Source organism: Dreissena polymorpha, chromosome 9 (genome assembly GCF_020536995.1).
Source record: "Dreissena polymorpha isolate Duluth1 chromosome 9, UMN_Dpol_1.0, whole genome shotgun sequence".
NCBI lineage: Eukaryota > Metazoa > Mollusca > Bivalvia > Myida > Dreissenidae > Dreissena > Dreissena polymorpha.
In genome coordinates this window covers 1,113,702-1,137,395 of record NC_068363.1, presented here as the reverse complement: position 1 = coordinate 1,137,395, position 23,694 = coordinate 1,113,702, and the positions used below count along the sequence as shown (strand labels likewise).

The 23,694-nt window shown below is 38.9% G+C and overlaps 1 protein-coding gene and 1 long non-coding RNA gene across 4 annotated transcripts in view; both read right to left on the bottom strand.

Moving 5' to 3' along the window:
- LOC127844603 (kinesin-like protein KIF15) overlaps positions 1–23,694 on the bottom strand; it is a 91,787-nt gene that overhangs the window by 53,697 nt on the left and 14,396 nt on the right. For all 3 annotated transcript variants that reach the window (XM_052374996.1, XM_052374994.1, XM_052374995.1), the window contains exons 6-16: positions 21,769–21,869; positions 20,648–20,827; positions 17,234–17,335; positions 14,463–14,570; positions 12,572–12,700; positions 11,572–11,630; positions 9,517–9,704; positions 7,847–7,935; positions 5,113–5,274; positions 1,944–2,163; positions 988–1,085 (exon numbers count right to left, since the gene is read on the bottom strand). In XM_052374996.1, the coding sequence (XP_052230956.1) occupies positions 988–1,085; positions 1,944–2,163; positions 5,113–5,274; positions 7,847–7,935; positions 9,517–9,704; positions 11,572–11,630; positions 12,572–12,700; positions 14,463–14,570; positions 17,234–17,335; positions 20,648–20,827; positions 21,769–21,869 (1,436 nt within the window). The remainder of the gene's footprint in view (positions 1–987; positions 1,086–1,943; positions 2,164–5,112; positions 5,275–7,846; positions 7,936–9,516; positions 9,705–11,571; positions 11,631–12,571; positions 12,701–14,462; positions 14,571–17,233; positions 17,336–20,647; positions 20,828–21,768; positions 21,870–23,694) is intronic.
- On the bottom strand, positions 17,990–18,888 carry LOC127844616 (uncharacterized). Its single transcript, XR_008032840.1, has 2 exons — positions 18,838–18,888; positions 17,990–18,173 (listed from the first exon to the last, which is right to left on the bottom strand). It is a non-coding gene; the product is annotated as an uncharacterized LOC127844616 (long non-coding RNA).

The window sequence follows — 23,694 nt, the reverse complement described above, 5'->3', positions numbered from 1 at the left end:
AGTCTCCTCCCTGATTACCCTGTGTGGACTAACAGAAAGTCTCCTCCCTGATTACCCTGTGTGGACTGCACAGAAACTCTCCTCCCTGATTACCCTGTGTGGACTAACAGAAAGTCTCTTCCCTGATTACCCTGTGTGGACTAATGGAAAGTCTCCTCCCAGATTACCCTGTGTGGACTAACAGAAAGTCTCCTCCCTGATTACCCTGTGTGAACTGCACAGTCTCCTCCCTGATTACCCTGTGTGGACTGCACAGTCTCCTCCCTGATTACCCTGTGTGAACTGCACAGTCTCCTCCCTGATTACCCTGTGTGGACTAACAGAAAGTCTCCTCCCTGATTACCCTGTGTGAACTGCACAGTCTCCTCCCTGATAACCCTGTGTGGACTAACAGAAAGTCTCCTCCCTGATTACCCTGTGTGAACTGCACAGTCTCCTCCCTGATTACCCTGTGTGAACTGCACAGTCTCCTCTCTGATTACCCTGTGTGAACTGCACAGTCTCCTCCCTTATTACCCTGTGTGGACTAACAGAAAGTCTCCTCCCTGATTACCCTGTGTGAACTGCACAGTCTCCTCCCTGATTACCCTGTGTGAACTGCACAGTCTCCTCCCTTATTACCCTGTGTGGACTAACAGAAAGTCTCCTCCCTGATTACCCTGTGTGAACTGCACAGTCTCCTCCCTGATTACCCTGTGTGGACTGCACAGTCTCCTCCCTGATTAGCCTGTGTGGACTGCACAAAAAGTCTCCTCCCAGATTAGCCTGTGTGGACTGCACAGAAAGTCTCCTCCCTGATTACCCTGTGTGGACTAACAGAAAGTCTCCTCCCTGATTACCCTGTGTGGACTGCAGTCTCCTCCCTGATTACCCTGTGTGGACTGCACAGTGATTACCCTGTGTGGACTGCACAGTCTAATCTGGGACGACTCTTCACAAATGAATTAAGCCCCATTTTCCCAGAACGCTGCTCTTATGAAGACAAACCTGCTCCAGTTTGGCAGACAGGTCATTGTTCTGTGAGCGCAGCTTTTCCACAGTGGCAGCACTCACACCGTCCACACGCTGGGGGGTGATCTGGGGCTCTAGTATAGACACCACATGCATGGTAAAAACATCATATTAGTAATGTGATTGATTTGCATACAAAAACAGGAAACATACACATCTTTATGTCTATATATCTTTTTGTCTACAAGTTTTGTACAGGAAATGTACAGGTTGGTACATAGGAACTACTCAGCCTTTCTCGGAGAAGCCGAGATAAATTTATTTGTGCTTGCCAAGCCTAGGCTGAGTCATTTGATTGCAGCTCGGGATTGAATATAAACGTGAATCATGTATCAATATGTGTGCATCTGGCACTGCTTTCTTTTAACAGTTAAAACCATCTTTTTTCTATCTCAAAGATTCTAAAGGCAGAGCTTTGCACATGCTGTAACATTATTTGACAATTTCCATTGAGCAACTGATACGCGTTTTCTTGTTAGACAAAAAAGCCAATTTAATTGATGAGAAAGGTGTTGTTTTATGGCTTCTTGCCAGGAATCGGCTTTCATAACGTCAAACTGTAAATTCACACAGATTGCAAGTTTTTGTGATGCCTGTATTAATGTGCTTAACTCTTTGTTAACATGTTCACAGTTTAAAAAAAAACACTGCTTACATAAAACTTTCAATTAAATTATGAAAAAAAAGAGTGAAGTTTCAAACTCTAACAATAGCAAATGGTAAGAATCAGTTAAATATCATGTTTTGTGATATAAAAGATTTAGTTCTCTACACAATAACAAGAACCATTGCCACAATGCCACAAGGATCAACTTCTTATATTATTTTATTTTCATGAACCACATCATAAGTAGAGACTGCGATTTTAATCTATTTTTGATTGAAGCAAATCTTGACCAGCGATTGAGATTTAAAAGTATGTAAGTATGTACCCTCCTTGCAGCCCTGCTGCTCCATGACCAGTGTGTTGTACATCTCATGCAGCCTGTGTGTACGGTCCATGTCCCGCGCAACCCTCTCCAAGGTACCAGGCTCCTCCTTGAGGCGCGCGTAGGCTACCTTGAGCTGCTTGGTCTCCAGGGCATACTTGGCCAGCTGTGGGTTGTTGTCCACCAGCGTACGCAGGGCCTCTACCTCACGCTCCAGGCTCTCCTGGAAAAAGGGGGAAGTTAAAATGTTAGGGATGAAAAAATGTCTTGTTTGCTGCAAATGTCAGATGCATACAAAGGTCACTTGTCTTTGTCTGAACATTATATTAAAGGCAAAATGTTCATTGATCTGGGACAAGATGGGAAAAAAGGAAAATCAATTTGTGGTGTAAAGTTTAAGGCTCTCTTGTAAGTTCGTTTAGCTCCGTTTGTTACATTATTTTACAGTCATCAATAAGACCATCAATCTTACCAATATGAATGTCAAAATCTGAGAAAACTTGATTCAAAATATTCAAGTCATTGGTTTAAATACTTGTATTAACAAGCAAATTCATTGAATTGATATCGCCCGCCAATATGCTTCTGGACACTCATACCAAGTTTCAATGAAATCCGACAAAGCACTTCCAAGATATTGCTCCGGACACACAAACAAGCATTTTTTCAAGATACAAAGGGCCATAACTCTGTTATTAACAGATGGTGTACAATGCCATTCGGCGTGCATCATCCTATTATCCATATATATACTCAATTTCTCATACCAAGTTTAAATGAAATCCGCCAAAGCACTTCCAAGATATGGCGACAGACAGACGGAAAGACGGACGGACGGACAACACCAAAACAAGACTATTGCCAAGCAATATTGTCCCATACCGGCTCCACCATTGTCAGAAATTCCATCATTGTCAGAATTTTTTTATATTTCTTGCCATAGCAACCAGAATTTTTGACGTAGGAACAAAATGAAATGACGTGCATAATGCCCATATTGCCATCTATCCATGTTTCAAGTTTCATGAAAAAATATTTAGAACTTTTAGAGTTATCGCAGGATCAAGAAAATCCCGATTTTCAGCAGTTTTTCTAGTCTATTTGTTTCCATAGCAACCAGAATTTTTGACGTAGGAACAAAATGAAATGACATGCATAATGCCCATATTGTCATCTATCCATGTTTTAAGTTTCATGAAAAAAGATTAAGAACTTTGAAAGTTATCGCAGGATCCAGAAAAGTGTGACTGACTGACAGACTGACAGACAGAGCGCAAACCATAGGTCCCCTCCGGTGAAACCGGTAGGGGACAACAATATCCCTCCACCTATGGCGGGGGATAATAACTCTCATTGGAATTTCAGTCCCATTGAGGCTTTTACTTAACTTCATCACTTTTTTGTCACAGAACAATACTTTAATGGCAAAGTCCCTTGCCTTTCCCTAACAAGTCATGTTCTAGAGCCAAGGAGAGAATTAAGTTACCCCGGTTTGACAGCCCTACGCTGGAAAATTGTTTGAAAGATAATCTATAGATATAGACAGAAAGATAATCTATAGATATAGACAGAAAGCTAATCTATAGATATAGACAGACCAGCGTTCTGGGAAAACTGGGCTTAACATTAAGCATGTGCATAAAGCATCATCCCTCATTAACCTTTGCAGTCCTCTCAGGCTTAACATTAAGCATGTGCATAAAGCATCATCCCTGATTAATCTTTGCAGTCCTCTCAGGCTTAACATTAAGCATGTGCATAAAGCATCATTCCTTATTAATCTTTGCAGTCCTCTCAGGCTTAACATCAAGCATGTGCATAAAGCATCATTCCTGATTAACCTTTGCTGTCCTCTCAGGCTTAACATTAAGCATGTGCATAAAGCATCATCCCTTATTAATCTTTGCAGTCCTCTCAGGCTTAACATTAAGCATGTGCATAAAGCATCATTCCTTATTAATCTTTGCAGTCCTCTCAGGCTTAACATCAAGCATGTGCATAAAGCATCATCCCTGATTAACCTTTGCAGTCCTCTCAGGCTTTACATTAAGCATGTGCATAAAGCATCATCCCTGATTAACCTTTGCTGTCCTCTCAGGCTTAACATTAAGCATGTGCATAAAGCATCATCCCTGATTAACCTTTGCAGTCCTCTCAGGCTTTACATTAAGCATGTGCATAAAGCATCATCCCTGATTAACCTTTGCTGTCCTCTCAGGCTTAACATTAAACATGTGCATAAAGCATCATCCCTGATTAACCTTTGCTGTCCTCTCAGGCTTAACATTAAGCATGTGCATAAAGCATCATTCCTGATTAACCTTTGCTGTCCTCTCAGGCTTAACATTAAGCATGTGCATAAAGCATCATTCCTGATTAACCTTTGCTGTCCTCTCAGGCTTAACATTAAGCATGTGCATAAAGCATCATTCCTTATTAATCTTTGCAGTCCTCTCAGGCTTAACATTAAGCATGTGCATAAAGCATCATTCCTGATTAACCTTTGCTGTCCTCTCAGGCTTAACATTAAGCATGTGCATAAAGCATCATCCCTGATTAATCTTTGCAGTCCTCTCAGGCTTAACATTAAGCATGTGCATAAAGCATCATCCCTGATTAATCTTTGCTGTCCTCTCAGGCTTAACATTAAGCATGTGCATAAAGCATCATCCCTGATTAATCTTTGCAGTCCTCTCAGGCTTAACATTAAGCATGTGCATAAAGCATCATCCCTGATTAATCTTTGCAGTCCTCTCAGGCTTAACATTAAGCATGTGCATAAAGCATCATCCCTGATTAATCTTTGCTGTCCTCTCAGGCTTAACATTAAGCATGTGCATAAAGCATCATTCCTGATTAACCTTTGCAGTCCTCTCAGGCTTATCATTAAGCATGTGCATAAAGCATCATCCCTGAGTAACCTTTGCAGTCCTCTCAGGCTAAGCAGGCACAACACTTTCCACTTGTATTGAATGTTTGGTTTAATGGAAGACTCGTCTCCAAAGAAAATCCACTCTAGACAAAAGTGTTGTCCCTGATTAGCTTGTGTGGAATACAAAGGCTAATCTGGGACTACACATTACGCACTTGCAACAATAAAAGTTTTTAGACAGCGTGGCTTCATTGAGCGTTCTTGATACTACTAAATTACCTTATTTTCTTCAGTACTTACCACATTTGAGTCCTTTTCACATTTCACGTCGATGCCTTTAAGTTTATCTTCCAGTCGCTTAACATTATTGTCTCGGAATTTGATTATCATCTTATTGGTCTGGATGGTTTTGTCCTTTTTGTCAATGATATCTTTCAGCTTGTCAACAGATTCTTCTAATTCCTGGAGAAATTAGAGATAACTATGATACACACCATTCGCATAAAAGCTTGTCTTTGTCAAGAACCATATTTAAGGCAAATATACATTCTTTTCTTTAAAGGGGCCTTTTCACAGATTTTGGCATATTTTGAAGTTTGTCATGAAATGCTTTATATTGATAAATGTAAACATTGGATCTTAAAAGCTCCAGTAAAAAATCAAGAATAAAATTTTAAAAAAGGAAAAAAAAGTAACCAGTACCAGGGCTCAAACCAGTGACCCCCGGAGTCCTGGAGTTAGTCTGAAGTAAAAACGCATTAGCCCTCTCGGCTTTTCCGCCGGTTATACACAGTTGAAGTATTTTATACCTTATATAAGCAATCTTCGTAGTTTCGTAAATTTAAACGACAACAACAGAACTCTCCAAATTATTCAATCGTTTCGCGTTGCCATGCTTTATAATTTTAAGGTTTTCAAATCGTCAAAAGATAAATATAATGGCTATATTGGACTATGGTAAATGTTCAGTAATACTGTTTCCTCACAAATATCATAACTAAAATGAAAATTTGCGAATCAGAAACAACTTTTTTCAATTTTGTCAATTTACCAAACCGTGAAAAGATCCCTTTTATAAAAGATATACAAAAAATACCTTACCAGGTTTCATCGTTTTAGTTACATTATTTACCAATCCAATGCTAGGTATGCATGCTAGCTATCTGCACGCACTATTTCAGTGCAATACATGTACCTCCATTCACACTCAACACTATTCCAGTGCAATACATGTACCTCCATTCACACTCAACACTATTCCAGTGCAATACATGTACCTCCATTCACACTCAACACTATTTCAGTGCAATACATGTACCTCCATTCACACTCAACACTATTTCAGTGCAATACATGTACCTCCATTCACACTCAACACTATTCCAGTGCAATACATGTACCTCCATTCACACTCAACACTATTCCAGTGCAATACATGTACCTCCATTCACACTCAACACCATTTCAGTGAAACACATGTACCTCCATTCACACTCAAGTATTTAATTAGGAAACAGTGTTTTAAGTAACAGTGTTATTGACCTTGATCCTTGGTCTCAAATGCTATTCCAAAGCTTGATCTGCATGTAAGCTACCAACACTTTCAAATTCAGAACAATTACCCAAAAAACTATAACTAATGAACGAAAATATTTTTCTAATTTTATAAATTTTACACGTGATCTTTACCCGCCTGTTCTAAAATATACTCCCAAGTAAGGTTAACATACAAGTTAAGTTGCATACAAACAAAATGTTTGCACATTTACTCACACCAGATTTAAGTTATTGGGCAGAAACCCTTTTTTCCCTTCATAGCAGGTGACATGGACCTTAACCCAATTTGCCTCAATTGTGCACCCATGCAAGGTCTGCATTAACCCTTTACCACTTGAGATACGTATTTTGACGCATTTGTAGTCCACTTACAAAGTTACATTTAATTAAAGACCTTTCATACCAGATTAAAGTTTTAAATGCTTCATTTCCAACCCTTAAATACTGATGAGCAGCAAACAGCATAAAACCTGAAAAGACTGCCAGTTACTCACAGGCTGTTCTGGTTTTATGCTGTTTGCACATAGCCATTTTCACTTTTAATCTAATCGGAAAAGGGTTAAGCATCCTACAGAAGATACAAGTGAAATACCTTCATCAGAACTCATGATATTCTACAGTAACCATTTTCTTTGTAAGGTAGAGTCACCTTGACCTTGCCCTCACTAGCCCTACAGGCACTTCCTTGCTATGTCTGCCATGCCCTCACTAGCCCTACAGGCACTCCCTTGCTATGTCTGCATGCAAGCTACATCTTGACCTTGCCCTCACTAGCCCTACAGGCACTCCCTTGCTATGTCTGCATGCAAGCTAACCTTGCCCTCACTAGCCCTACAGGCACTCCCTTGCTATGTCTGCCATGTCTGCCCTCTGTTCAAAGTACATGGCCTGTATCCCCTACCTGTTTCTCCATGTCTGCCCTCTGTTTCAAGTACATGGCCTGTATCCCCTACCTGTTTCTCCATGTCTGCCCTCTGTTTCAAGTACATGGCCTTACCCCCTACCTGTTTCTCCATGTCTGCCCTCTGTTTCAAGTACATGACCTGTATCCTCTACCTGTTTCTCAATGTCTGCCCTCTGTTTCAAGTACATGGCCTGTATCCCCTACCTGTTTCTCCATGTCTGCCCTCTGTTTCAAGTACATAGACTGTATCCCCTACCTGTTTCTCCATGTCTGCCCTCTGTTTCAAGTACATGGCCTGTATCCCCCTACCTATTTCTCCATGTCTGCCCTCTGTTTCAAGTACATGGCCTGTATCCCCTACCTGTTTCTCCATGTCTGCCCTCTGTTTCAAGTACATGGCCTGTATCCCCTACATGTTTCTCCATGTCTGCCCTCTGTTTCAAGTAAATGGCCTGTATCCCCTACCTGTTTCTCCATGTCTGCCCTCTGTTTCATTCAAGTACATGGCCTGTATCCCCTTCCTGTTTCTCCATGTCTGCCCTCTGTTTCAAGTACATGGCCTGTATCCCCTACCTGTTTCTCCATGTCTGCCCTCTGTTTCAAGTACATGGCCTGTAAGAACATCTCCTTCAGAACAGGCATGCTCTCAACTGGTGCAGACGCTTTTGTCAAAGAGAAAACACAGAATTAGGCCTGTTATTTTACTTAGCAGAAGTTTGGTAAAAATTGCATGAAAACAGTTTGATAATGGCAATGCATACAAGGATAATTTGAAATAATTCAAGGACAATAATTCTCTAGAAAATGTTGCTTATAACATTTGACTTTTCTCATAATTCTTTATCCCAAAAAGTATCAAAGTTGCATGACAATAGTGGTAAAATCAACTGTCCTTTTGTCTGTGTAGGCCATATATTTTGTTTTGTCCAAAAGCCGGGCTCAAAATTAACACTCGCACACTCGCAAAATGCGAGTGAAAAATAACCATTGTGAGTCAAGTTTTCAGCCACTAGTATTTTTTTGCGAGTAAAGAAATAGTAAAAACAAGAGATTGCCAAGCAATAAAGTCCCCTTCAGGTGAAACTCCACCATTGTCAGTATTTTTTTTAATATTCGTTGCCATGATAGCAACCAGAATTCTTGAAAATATATGAAGAACTTTAAAAGTTATCGCAGGATCCAGAAAAGTGTGGCAGACTGACAGACAGACAGACTGACAGACAGACAGAGCGCAAACCATAAGTCCCCTCTGGTTTCACCGGTAGGGGACAAAAAAACTAGTAATATTGCTAAATGCGCTCGACGCCGTGAACGCTAAACCGTAAGTCAATTTATAGAACTCCAAATACCCGTATGCGGAAGCGCGCACCTTGTATGTATGCTGGTATACTTATAGTACAGATACGCGGATGGTATTGGTACGAAGAACGTGAAACAGTCGACTATTCACACGTGTTCATTAAACTTAAACAGACATGGCGTCGAAGCAAAAAATAACTATTTTCTTTTTGCCCACAGCCGGAAATAACAATACAAAAGATAAAGCAAAGTTAACCGTTGAGTTAGCAAAAAAAAGGAAATTTAATCCTTCTACGAAAACAGTGAAAAAGTGGGAAAAAGATCTTAATATAAAACTAAAACTTGTTGTCGATGTCATATTTTATTTTGTTTTAATAGTATTAAAATCATGTCCCAACTTGCTTTTATTTATGTTTCCAGCAAAATTTGCGAGACTGTTTTTGATTTTGCAAGTTGGTATTTAAGCTGCTCGCAATGTTTTGCAAGTAGAACAAAAGGTCATATTCGAGCCCTGCAAAAGCATAAACAAACAAATGAAAATTGGACGTTTTTAAGCATATTCCATTTAGTTTTTTACAGACAAAGTCAACATAGTTTTTAGAAATGTGACAAGTATGTCAATATGAGATTATGCCACCACTGCATGTATAAATAAAGGAAAAAACTAAGCAGGTTCCACTAGCAAACGTTCCTTAATATCCTTATTTCGGGAAAAATGGGCTACATTCTTTTGGCATCCCACATTAACCTGTGCCGTCTGCACAGGCTGATCAGTGAAAACACTTTTCGCCTTACCTAGATTTCTGCTAAAAAGATAATACCATAAAAGCCAAAAGTGTCTTTGCTAATCAGCCTGTGCTGTCTGCACAGGCGTATCTGGGACAACACTTAACACACATGCATTAAGCCCAGTTTTGCCAGACTGAGGTTTATTTGTTACTTACCGCACACAGTCTGTGGCTGTACACAGATAATTCCCTCCTTGTATTTCTGAAGCTCTTCCTTCAGAGCCCGTATCTCGGCCTGTAGTTGGCTGATGTTACCCATGGCGTTCTCATTTAATACTGCCTTGTTCTTGATCATCTTGGCACGCTTAGCAAACTGCAACGTGGATAAGGTCTCTCCAAAACACCTACAACAGACATGTGCACTGCAACGTGGATAAAGTCTCTCCAAAACACCTACAACAGACATGTGCACTGCAAGGTCTCTCAAAAACACCTACAACAGACATGTGCACTGCAAGGTCTCTCCAAAACACCTACAACAGACATGTGCATTGCAAGGTCTCTTCAAAACACCTACAACAGACATGTGCACTGCAAGGTCTCTTCAAAACACCTACAACAGACATGTGCATTACAACGTGGATATGGTCTCTCCAAAACACCTACAACAGACATGTGCACTGCAAGGTCTCTCGAAAACACCTACAACAGACATGTGCACTGCAACATGGATAAGGTCTCTCCAAAACACCTACAACAGACATGTGCACTGCAACGTGGATAAGGTCTCTCCAAAACACCTACAACAGACATGTGCACTGCAACGTGGATAAGGTCTCTCCAAAACACCTACAACAGACATGTGCACTGCAACGTGGATAAGGTCTCTCCAAAACACCTACAACAGACATGTGCACTGCAACGTGGATAAGGTCTCTCCAAAACACCTACAACAGACATGTGCACTGCAAGGTCTCTCCAAAACACCTACAACAGACATGTGCACTGCAACGTGGATAAGGTCTCTCAAAAACATCTACAACAGACATGTGCACTGCAAAATGTGTCCTGTGTTTGTTTTTAGTTAATATGCATGCAAGCTGATTGCAACTTCTCGCTCTTTACCACTTTAATAGAAACGTATTTTGACGCATTTGTAGTCCCTAAGAAAGTTACATTTAATTAAAGAGAATCAAAGTAGCAAACAGCAACAAAAAAAATGAACAAACTGCGAGCTTTTCACAGGCTATTCTGGTTTTATGCTGGTTGCAAGTCATTTTCACGTTGCTTCTTATGGGGGAAAGGGTTAAGGGTTGAGACAGAAACTTTTTGCAACAGCTTAATATTTCAGGGAACATTGTATTAATCTTGTAGATTTGAAATAATGATGTCTAACTAAATTTTATAATAGAATTGTAATACTACTAGAACTTTTCAAAGCAGTATATTTGAGTAATGCTCTAGAAAAACGGGGCTTAATGCAGTTGAAAAAGTGTCATCCCACATCAACCTCTGCAGAATAATCAGGGACAATACTTTCCCTTGAATAGAATAGTTTAAAGGAAGTGGCTTCTAATCAAGAATCCTGTTTAGCAGCAAGTTTTGTCTCTGATTGGCCTATGATAGCCAATTAAAACACATGCATTAGGCCTGATTTTCACAGAACAAGGCTTCAGTAAGAAGTGTGAACTCTTGAGCAGCAAAGCAGGGTGCTCTACCCTTGTATTGTTTGCTCCCAGCCAACCCTACTGCACCTCTGTATCATTCAATACAAAATGTGACATTCTGTGAAATTTAATATATTCTTTGCAAATATTTAATTGCAAATAAAATGAATATCTTTTGAGCTTGAACAATAGGTATTTGAAAAGTGATGTTATATATTAACCCTTTCAGTGCGGGAACCGAATTTTGAAGGCCTTTGCAAACAGTTTGGATCCAGATGAGACGCCACAGAACGTGGCGTCTCATTAGGATCCAAACTGTTTTCTATTCTGATAATATTCTTTGAAAAAAATCGAAGAAAATGCTAATTTTAGAAATTAAGCAGACGACATTTTAGCAGACGACAAATTTCCCAGCATGCAAAGGGTTAAGCTAATTGATAGAGCATGTCACTACACTGGTCCAGCTTAGAGCCCTAGCAGTTTTTCTCAGCACGCTGTACATTAGTATATGTTTCCCAATGCCTCGAACAATAATGTATGCCACAGATGACATTCAAGACTTCCAAACAAGAAATCAAAAGTCCATCTCTGTACAGCTACTTACTTGTGCCCAGGATGTATGCACGCTATCAAACTGGTCTTGGAGTTGCCTCCTAAAGAGTCCTGAAATATCAATAGAGTGTTTGTAAGCCGTGTATGCAGATCTTCACATTTGTGCAACAGACATACAGTTGTATTGCCATTCTTTCATAACACAGCATTAACTGTAATATCACTTGCATTCTTCAAAATAAACTTCAATTGTAAATTAAAATGGTTTTTGTGGGACAGATAAATTCATTTATTTTTTTATTTTGAAAAGAGAGAGGAATTTGCGTTGCACATTTAACAATGTGTTTGTGTTAAATTCGTGAATTGTTCAATCCAAAATCTCAACGAAATTAATGTCCCACAAATAATAATCAGTTTACATTATTTCATGGTATGGGCGATTCTCTGTAAAAAGGGGGCTGATGCATGGGTGTAAAGTATTGTCCCAGATTAGCCTGTGCAGTCCATGGGTGTAAAGTATTGTCCCAGATTAGCCTGTGCAGTCCATGGGTGTAAAGTATTGTCCCAGATTAGCCTGTGCAGTCCATGGGTGTAAAGTATTGTCCCAGATTAGCCTGTGCAGTCCATGGGTGTAAAGTTTTGTCCCAGATTAGCCTGTGCAGTCCATGGGTGTAAAGTATTGTCCCAGATTAGCCTGTGCAGTCCACACACGCTACTCAGGGATGACAATTTTCACCTAAACTTGATTTTTGCTAAGAAGAGACTTTATTGAAACAAAAAATATCATCAAAGCGTAAAGAGTTGTCCCTGATTAGCCTGTGCAGACTGCACAGGCTAATCTGGGACAACACTTTACGCACATGCATTAAACCCCCTTTTCACAGAGCACGGCTCATTTGAATCAATCTTCTTTGTATCCAGTCAAAGATATTTGGTTCTTTAGCAGTTATCTAGGCCAGAGTATTCTTAATCAGGCTAGTACTAAGGGCTACAGAACAATGAACTACATAATCATCCAACTATCAAAATGGTACTTAGGCAAGGTGGCCCACCCTGAGAAGAAACGTGAGTTTGGAGTCCCTGTAAGGTATGTATCTCTTCTTGTTGTCCCTGGATACGGTCACCAAGGCCATGATCACATTACCCAGGTTGGAGAGAGACTTGTTGATCGAGCCTGCTTCCTGTAGAAATAGAACCAACTAGTCATTAAGCCTGTTGTGCACAAACTGGTCTTATAACTTTGTCTCTAAAAAGCAAAAATGGCTATATGTGACCACCATAAAACCAGACCAGCCTGCCAGTAACTCGCAGTCTGTTCAGGTTTTATGAAATGAAGCCTTTAAAACTTCAACCAACAAAAAAGGTCTTCAATTAAATTTGATCTTCTAAGGGACTTAAAAGCGTCAAAATGTGTATGCAAATGGTAAAGGGTTACAACTTTTGCTTTTAGTGTCATTGTAGATCAACCTGCGCTGTATCATTTCTTAACATAAATCTTGCTCAAGCAATCAGGTAAAGTTAAGGATGTGAACTATAGACTTAACAGGCTGAAGTTGGACAAAAAAAATCAATGACATTCATTGTATAGTTGTCAGGGCAATTCAATTTTAACATGGAATCGATGCAAACAGGAGATTTTTCATCAAATGACCTATATCTACCGTTTTGTTTGTAAGTTATGTTGAATGGCAAATCATTAAGTAGAGCATGAATCACTAGAAATGAAGTATTTTGACACAGAGACTGCACTATACCTCATCCCAGGAAGGGTTTGACACAGTGACTGCACTATACCTCATCCCAGGCAGGGTGTTATTATGACAATTAACACAAAGGTCCCAATGCACTCAAGTGAGACCTCACCTGTTGTGAGTAGGTGTTGCCCACAAGCTTCCACTTTACCCATAATAAGGAGAGTGCAGCTCCGATACATGGCTTGGATATTATTAAAACAAATGTTCTGATCATGTTTCATGGAAATTGGGCCAAAAATGTGACTTCTTTTCTTGAATGATACTTAGTGACCATTTTTACCCCACATTACACAGTTTCTTAATCAGCCTAGATTTATTTCAAACACATTTTCTGACCAGTCACCTAGTCCCATGGATATTTGGCAAACCATGACAGGTATAAAGAGTTTTCAAAAGCTGTTTCTTCTAACTGACCTAGTGACCTAGTTTATTCAACATTATTTGACATCACATTACACACTTTTGAATTCATCCCAAAAAGATTTCAAACAAATGTTTCATGTAGATAGGGCCAACCAATGTAACTACTAGATAGTTCAAAAGCTCTTTTCCATAAATCAGTAACCTTGTTTTTGACCTTGTTACCAAGTTCATTGTCCCAATTGAACCAGTTTCAACCTCTTCAGATAACATTCAGGCATATATTCTGACAAATTTTCATGCATTTTTGGCCAAAATGTGACATCTAGTGTGTTGGAGAGCTTTTTCTTCCATTGACCAAGTGACCTTGTTCTTGACTCCACCTGAGAAAGTTTCAAACTTGGCTGAGTCCATGGTAAAATGATCCGACCACCTTTCATGAAGCTGCGGGTGCAGTTTTAAATAAATGAAAGCTTGTCAGAATATTATTTTATTTTTTTTAGAGGTCACAGTGACCTAGACCTTTGACCTAGTGACCCAAAAGTGGGTGTGGCATGTAGAACTATCAAGGTGCAGCTACATATTAAGTTTTAATGTTGAAGGTGGAAGCACTTTCATTTTAGAACCAATGTTTAAAAGGTTAACAAAATATTAAGGTTTTAGCACGACGCGGACGGCGGAATGACATGACGAGCTGGCTATGACAATACCTCAGATTTTCTCTGGAAAAAATGGACGACAATCAATGAACAACTGACAAACGGTGATTACAAAACACATGCAAATGAAATATTGACATAACATATAGCTAAGTTTAAAGCCTTCGTACCTTGAGCCTGATGCCGGTGGCGTTTGTGTCCTTCTGTCGCTCTGATCCTGCCAGATCCACCAGGTTGAGCTGAGATGTCCGGATGTGCTCCACAGATCCCTTCTTCTCCTGTAAGGAGAGCAGCATTAAGTGGCAATTAAACCTTCCCACTAAGATGCAAAGTGAAATGGCTATATGCAACCAGCATTCAACTAGAACAGCCTGAGTAACTGGCAGTCTATTCAGGTTTTATGCTGTTTGCTGCTCTTCAGTACCTTAAGGTTGGATATGAAGCCTAAAAAACTTGAATTTAGTGAGACAATTATTTCATTTTCTAAGGGAATACAAACCCGTGAAAGCGCTTTCTTAATGGTAAATGGTTTAACAGATAGGTCTGTAACAAGAGATTTGTAACAAACATGACTAAAACCCCTTTAAAGCATATTAAGCTCTATTCAAGGGTAAATAATTCAGGAATGTGTGGATCATTTAGGTGTTTAATGTTCTGAAGATTGAACTTTATGGTGATTATATAAAATTATTTCAATTTGAATTTAATCAGCTGTGAAATGTAGAAGTAGGCTGATCATTTATGTCTAAACGACCAACCAGCAAACTAACCAATAGTGACTCAAATACATGTATATACCAGCAAACTAACAAATAGTGACTCAAATATATACCAGCAAACTAACCAATAGTGACTCAAATATATACCAGCAAACTAACCAATAGTGACTCAAATATATACCAGCAAACTAACAAATAGTGACTCAAATATATACCAGCAAACTAACCAATAGTGACTCAAATATATACCAGCAAACTAACCAATAGTGACTCAAATATATACCAGCAAACTAACCAATAGTGACTCAAATATATACCAGCAAACTAACCAATAGTGACTCAAATATATACCAGCAAACTAACCAATAGTGACTCAAATATATACCAGCAAACTAACCAATAGTGACTCAAATATATACCCCTTCGGTAAGACTACTCTCAAAGAGTACATGAACATTTTTAGTTGTGTGATCAAAACATCAATGTTGTTATTAAATATTGAACATGAATAATAAGGAGACGAGAAGTAAAAAACTCAACAGACTTCTGTTGATCTGTGTCTTCATTTATGCATCAACAATCTTTATGATGCTACAGGCTAACTACTTGTCTGACATCCAAGGGCTAGTGGATGTCTTAGCAAAGTAGAAGCAAAGTGAAAATGGCTAGGTGCAAACAGCATAAAACCAGAACAGTCTGCTAGTAACTCGCAGTCTCTTGAGGTTTTATGATGTTTGCTGCTCATTAGTATCTAAGGTTTGAGGATTAAGCCTTAAAAACTTCAATCTAGTAAGACAGTTCTTAAATTAAATGTAACTTTATAAGGGACTACAAATGCATGAAAATATGTATCTACGTGAGAAAGTGTTAAATACGTATCTAAGAGGGAAAGTGTTAAATACGTATCTAAGTGGGAAAGTGTTAAATACGTATCTAAGTGGGAAAGTGTTAAATACATATCTAAGCCGAAAGTGTTAAAACAATTAAAGTTAAAGCTGTGCAGTGTGGGACATGAACTTAATGGGCCACACTCTGGGAATATGGGGCTTATCCATGTGTGAGAAGTGTCGTCCCAGGTAAGCCTGTGCTTATCCATGTGTGAGAAGTGTCGCCCCAGGTAAGCCTGTGCTTATCCATGTGTGAGAAGTGTCGCCCCAGGTAAGCCTGCGCTTATCCATGAGTGAGAAGTGTGGCCCCAGATAAGCCTGTGCTTATCCATGTGTGAGAAGTGTCGTCCCTTATAAACCGGTGCTTATCCATGTGTGAGAGGTGTCGTCCCAGATAAGCCTGTGCTTATCCATGTGTGAGAAGTGTCGTCCCAGATAAGCCTGTGCTTATCCATGTGTGAGAAGTGTCGTCCCAGATAAACCTGTGCTTATCAATGTGTGAGAAGTGTCGTCCCAGATAAACCTGTGCTTATCCATGTGTGAGAAGTGTCGTCCCAGATAAGCCTGTGCTTATCCATGTGTGAGAAGTGTCGTCCCAGATAAGCCTGTGCTATCCATGTGTGAGAAGTGTCGTCCCAGATAAGCCTGTGCTTATCCATGTGTGAGAAGTGTCGTCCCAGATAAACCTGTGCTTATCCATGTGTGAGAAGTGTCGTCCCAGATAAGCCTGTGCTTATCCATGTGTGAGAAGTGTCGTCCCAGATAAGCCTGTGCTTATCCATGTGTGTGAGAAGTGTCGTCCCAGATAAGCCTGTGCTTATCCATGTGTGAGAAGTGTCGTCCCAGATAAACCTGTGCTTATCCATGTGTGAGAAGTGTCGTCCCAGATAAGCCTGTGCTTATCCATGTGTGAGAAGTGTTGTCCCAGATAAGCCTGTGCTTATCCATGTGTGAGAAGTGTCGTCACAGATAAGCCTGTGCTTATCAGGGACTATACTTTCTACCGAAACGTTAAAAGCTGTGGTAAAACAATTTCTTATCTCACCTGATCAGACATCATCGTACACCAACTAAATAAGACGCATTCTGGGAACAAGAGCCTAAATACATTAACATACAGTGTTGTCCCAGATAAGGCTGTTCAAATCAGGGACATCACAATCTGTTAAGACTGGAATTTTGTTTACATGAGACTTCCTTAAATAAAAAAAATCCATACAAGCGGAGAGTATCTTCCCTGCTTAGCTTGTGTGGACTGCACAGGCTAGTCTTGGAAAATACTTTCTGCACTTGAGTTCAGCCCCATTTTCCCATTGATCTGCCTGTGAGTGTTACCTTGGACTCAATCTGAAGACAGAACACAGCGTGACTCCTGGAGCTCTCGCGGTTCATTGAGGTGGACGCCACCTTGCGGTTCATCCAGCTTGAGCACAGAACCTGCATTTACAAATTATAAACAAGAGCTGTCACCATAGGATGGCTTATGCCCCCTATAAACGCTTGATAGAAGTTATGAGCTTTTTTCGAAACCTAACACAGATTTCGAAACCTTAACGCCGACCCTAAGTTCAAGGTCAAGGTCACAGGGGTCAAAATTTGTGTGCCTATGAAAAGGCCTTGTTCATATACACATGCATATCAAATATGAAGGTAATATCTCAAAGGACATGGAAGTTATGAGCATTTTTCGAAACCTAAACGCAGATTTCCAAACCTAAACGCAAACCCTAACTTCAAGGTCAAGGTCACAGGGGTAAAAATTTGTGTGCGTATGGAAAGGCCTTGTTCATATACACATGCATACCAAATATGAAGGTAATATCTCAAAGGACATAGAAGTTATGAGCATTTTTCGAAACCTAAACGTAAAGTGTGACGGAAAGACGGACAGTCCGATCACTATATGCCCCCTTTTCTTCGAAAGGGGGCATAAAAACAAGAGATGTGTTCATCAGAAACACAATGCTCCCTATAGCGCCGCTTTGAAATATTTATTGTTTTGACCTTTGACCTTGAAGGATGACCTTGACATTGAACTTCCACCACTCAAAATGTGCAGCTTTATGAGAACGCCGCTTTGAAAAAAAAATTACCTTTCACCTTGAAGGATGACCTTGACCTTGAACTTCCACCACTCAAAATGTGCAGCTTCATGAGATACACATGCATGCCAAATATCAAGTTGCTATCTTCAATATTGAAAAAGTTATGGCCAATGTTAAAGTTTTCGGACGGACAGATGCCATATATTTGACATTTGACCTTGAAGGATGACCTTCACCTTTCACCACTCAAAATGTTCAGCTCCATGAGATACACATGCATGCCAAATATCAAGTTGCTATCTTCAATAATGCAAAAGTCAGGACTCAACATTAACCCAAAAACCAACTTGCCCTGCCGGGCAAGCACTTAGAAAATCTACTTGCCCTGAACGTAAAGCCATTTGCCCAAACATGAAATATCACATTAACTGTTAACCTCATATTTTTGAATAAAGATCAAAATGATTCACCACAAAACCTTTTTTATTTTTGCAAATTTAACAAAATGATTACAGCAAATAAAGTCTAATTACAGTCTAAATTAAATGCTTTGTTCTTTTTTGCACTTGCCCGGGCGGACAACTATATTATAAAGTAACTTGCCCGGACCCAACTTTTACTTGCCAGGGGCAATAGGACAACCGTTAGTATTGAGCCCCGAAAAGTTATGGCCAATGTTAAAGTTTTTGGACGGACGGACAGACACCATATATTAGACATTTGACATTGAAGGATGACCTTGACCTTTCACCACTCAAAATGTGCAGCTCCGTGAGATGCACATGCATGCCAAATATTAAGTTGCTATCTTCAATATTGAAAAAGTTATGGCAAAAGTTAAAATTTTCGGATGGACAGACGCCATATATTTGACATTTGACCTTGAAGGATGACCTTGACCTTCACCTTTCACCACTCAAAATGTTCAGCTCCATGAGATACACATGCATGACAAATATCAAGTTGCTATTTTGAATAGTGCAAAAGTTATGGCCAATGTTAAAGTTTTTGGACGGACGGACCGACGCCATATATTAGACATTTGACCTTAAAGGATAACCTTGACCTTCACCTTTCACCACTCAAAATGTGCATCTCCGTGAGATGCACATGCATGCCAAATATCAAGTTGCTGTCTTCAATATTGAAAAGTTATGGCCATTAAAGTTTTCGGACAGACAGACTGACATACACACATACTGACACACTGACAGACAGTTCAACTGCTATATGCCACCCTACCGGGGGCATAAAAATCAATAAGCATAGTCACTCACTGTTAAAAATTATTCTGAAGGTATGTTTGGACAGAGGAAAAGAGATATGTTCCATTTATTTTATGCTTTCCGGTGAAATATCAGTGAATTAAAACTGATAATTTTCACTGTTTACTGTGAAATGACGTCCTTTTTTTGACGAAATGACGTCATTATCCCAGCGAAATTCTTTAGTTAAACTCTTTAAAAATGTATATAAACTGTGAAAAAAGCATAAAAGAAAAAGAAAATTTGTTGGATTCGGTGGAATATCGATTTTAAGTCACTCGTGATCATAGAAAATATTTATTTTCACTCGTGGCTGCGCCACTCGTGAAAATATTATTTTATATGATCACTCGTAAATTATAATTGATAATCCACTTAGAACTGCCTTGAGAGTTCATTGTTCAGCATTAGCTATTTAGTATTCAAGACTGAGTTTTAGTCACAATTAAAACAAAACTGTTTTGGTGTTTTTAACATGCAAGCATTGTGTAGACAATATATGAACAAGGGACAAAATTGTCACAAAACCAGGTTTTCATTGTGAAAAAATATCCGATTAAGGGAGACAACTCAAACTGAACTTTTGAAATGAACAAACAAAATTAACCCCCTTTGTAAGTTTGTTTCAAAATAAATCTATTTTAAGTTGTGGTGACCTTGACATTGGAGATATTGACATGATTCTTTCGTGCGACACACCGTCCCATGATGGTGAACAAATGTGCCAAATAATTGTAAAATCTCACAATGAATGACATAGTTATGGCCCAGACAAGCTCATTTATTGCCAATTTTGACCTTTGAACTCAAAGTGTGACCTTGACCTTGGAGATATCGACGTAATTATTTCGCGCGACACACCGTCCAATGATGGTGAACAAATGTGCCAAATGATTTTAAAATATGACAATGAACGACATAGTTATGGCCCGGACAAGCTTGTTCCGCCCGCCCGCCAGCCAGCCCGCCCGCATTCGCCAATCTAATAACCAGTTTTTTCCTTCGGAAAACCTGGTTAAAAATAATTAATATTCAAGTAGGTTTTTGATGGCATTAAACCATAAATAATTAAAACATATTTTACAAGAGACATCCCCATCAAATAATGTCATTTGTTCTCACTTCATTTTGAATCAAAGTCTCCTCTATAAAAAAACAGTCAGTTGAATACCAATCAAAATCTCATCAATTGAGTCTAGTTATGGGAAAACAGGGCTTAATGCATGTGCAAAAAGTGGCGTCTCAGATTAGCCTGTGCAGTGTGCAAATGCTAATCAGAGACGACACTTTCCGCTTAATCTGGATTTGCATTAAGAAGAAACTTCCTTAACACAAAAAATTCCATAAAAGTGACAAGAATCATCCCTGATTAGAATGTGCAGACACTTAACGCACAATCATTAAGCCCTGTTTTCCTAGAACAAGGTCCATTACATCACCTCATAAGCTTCGCTAGCGTCTGCAACGACTTTCTCTGACAGCCCGGCCACATATACACCCGTCTTGAGGCTCTCCCGGAGGTGGAGTACCGTGGGTGACGGCTCCAGGAGGTCAAAGATCTGCTCATTGTAGATCTCCAGGAACGAACACTTACACAGGAACTGCTTACCCTCACCATGCTGGCCAACATAGCGCAAACTAATATTAGAGCCTTTGTGTAGTAAAATGGGGCTAAATGCACGTGGGTTAAGAGTCTTCCCAGCAGGGTTTTTTATCTGATTTTGGGGAAAGGGCCTGGGTTTTTTAAGGGGAAAAAAAATCGCGCGAAATGCCGGATTTTGGGTGAAAAATCACACGAAACGCCGGATTTTGGGGGAAAGTAAGGAAAGTCTTAAATAATCAATTAAGCATATTTTATTGTTTTTAAAACAAATTCAAGTAAACGGAAAATTTAAATATGCAATATTTTTCTATTTTCTACACTGGATCAGGCTTATATATTTAAAGGTTTAAAAAAAAAAAAAAAAAAAAAAATTATTTTTTTTGGAGGGGAAAATGAAATCTAGGGGAAAAATTACCAGCTGAGGGGAACAAAAAATCGGAGGGGAAAGGGCTGATTTTCGGCGGGTCACAAAGAAGGAAAAAAACACCTGCCCAGATAAGCCTTTGCAGTGTACACAGACTAATCCAAGACGTCAATTTACGCACATGACGTAAGCTCTGTCTTCCCAGCGCAATTAAACTGGTCTTATTGTCCCCAAACTGTGAATTGATTCAAAAAATTGTTCACTGTGCTCAAAAGGATATAAATACATGCATAGCTTGATGGGTCCATACTTCGATGTTAACAAAATTCAATGTCACTTGTAAGAACTTTTTTAAACATACTTTTCTGTTATAAAGAGAAATATTCCATCTCCTATCTTCTTATCACTACTGGCTATGTTACAATATAATTTTGAATACTGTAATCTAATTGAAATTAAGTCCACAGAAATGCAAAAGTCTTTCTGTTGCAAAAATTTTCTTCATAAATATAGATTCCTAAAACTTAACATGATCATTAATGAAACAGTCCTTGAAACTTATAAACACTAAATAAAGCTCTTGTTTTTCTCACCAGTTCCTTTTCCCGCTCTATCAACTGATACAGGTATTCAAAACTGCGAGGTATCACACCTCGTAGCTCATGCTGGAAGTTGTCTGCATCCTCATTCGGTCCTGCACCAGACAGTGTACAATATTCACTTTTTCGCCAAATGTTAAGTTCTCTCTATCAAGCTCATATGAGTTTTGCCACAGCAAATATAATGTTAACAAGAGGAACTCGAGATTTTGTCAATGTACACTACATGTAACATTAAAATTCAGCAAACACAATTATTTAATGAACAAAGCCAAACAAATTACCAGTAATTATTATTACTAGCGCGTTTATAAAATTCTGACTTATAACATTTTGAAATTCTGTTTATTTGCTCCATATATAAGACACATCAGATATGAGATGCAGGCATCTTTTGTGCGGTCACAGGTTGCGACCCAAAAATACGGTATGTTGTGCTCAGGCAAGATAAACAGGTTCAAGAATTAAAAAAATACATTTTTTTACTTTTAATTGTTAACAGCAATTCTTATAACAGGCTTATTTCACACAAATGTCTAAGAATAAGTCCTTAGATACTGTGTCTACTGATGCCACAATTCACTGGCATTCCCCAAAGAGAAATAACAAGTGTTATTCATGTTTTCCTGACACACAATAATGACTTTAATTAAATAAAACTCGTAACATACTCCATGATTTGTGTTATACAGTCAATCTTGTATTAAGAGACCACTCAAGGGAGTAATCAAAAGTGGTCTCTTAATAAAATGGTCTTTAAATAAAAAAGGCCATTCTGGAAGAATGCTTACCATCAATTTTAATCTATATGAAGGATAATCTCTTTTGTCAACAATGATTTTAACTTTTATAAAAAAAATGAATATAAACACAATACATAAACAATATTTTACTTATAATGTGTTTTATTTTTTCACTTATTATAAATTATCATTTATTTTAAATGAATTGTGTGTACATATTTATTTGCAAAAACAACAAAGAATTTGGCTAAAAATGTGCTGAGATACGAAGCTAACCAGCCAGTGGAAGCCTTGAAACATCTCAATTCCTAAGTCGGACGCAAATCTAAGGGCCTGAGCACAAATGAGAGGGCCTGGCACAGGCATTCTCCTCGTTGTTGCATCCTTAAACCACGTTAACACAAGATCATTAATGTCCTCGTTCCTCGCGCGTTTTTTTTCACCTGACACATTATTTTCCACGTCTTCAAGCACCTCTGCTTTACGCTTAAGAATGTTTTGAATTTGAGTTTTACCGACTCCAAACTCATCTGCGATTTTACGTGCACTTTTACTCTTTGACAATTCCAAAACCCGAATTTTCTCGTTCAACGTTAACACTTTTCGTTTTGACATTTTAATTTCTGCATGTACGCTTAAGGAAATCTGACTCGATTATGATACATAATTAGCTGAAAAAATTAAAACACGTCAAGTGAAAACAAACAAACAGACCTGATTGGAAAATTTAGTAAGTAAATAACAATGTGATTGGCTACCAAATACCTACTAATTAGCATAATTACAAATTGGTAATGTACGAATTTCGACAGATATTGACGATTAATAGTTTATTTTCCGCACTTCTCTGGAAATGTTTGTCGCGTACAGTGCATTGTTTCTGCACCTGTTATCTATACTCGAGAAAAATCGGCGTTTTTTCTTAACGTTCCACATAGTAAACTATTTAAGCTGTAGACTGTGTGTAATACGTTCCTCTATTATTCAACTCAATAAATTGATACGCAATCTACAACAATACCGGTCAGAACCGGTCAACGAGACAAAGCATAATCATTATGGTTGGTGTGAAAACAAAGCAGAGGTGTAACAGTACATCTTATCGGCTTAGATAAACAATTAACACGGATTTGTCCCTGAAAGATCAAAAGATTAACCACTTTTACCCCCTAGTGGT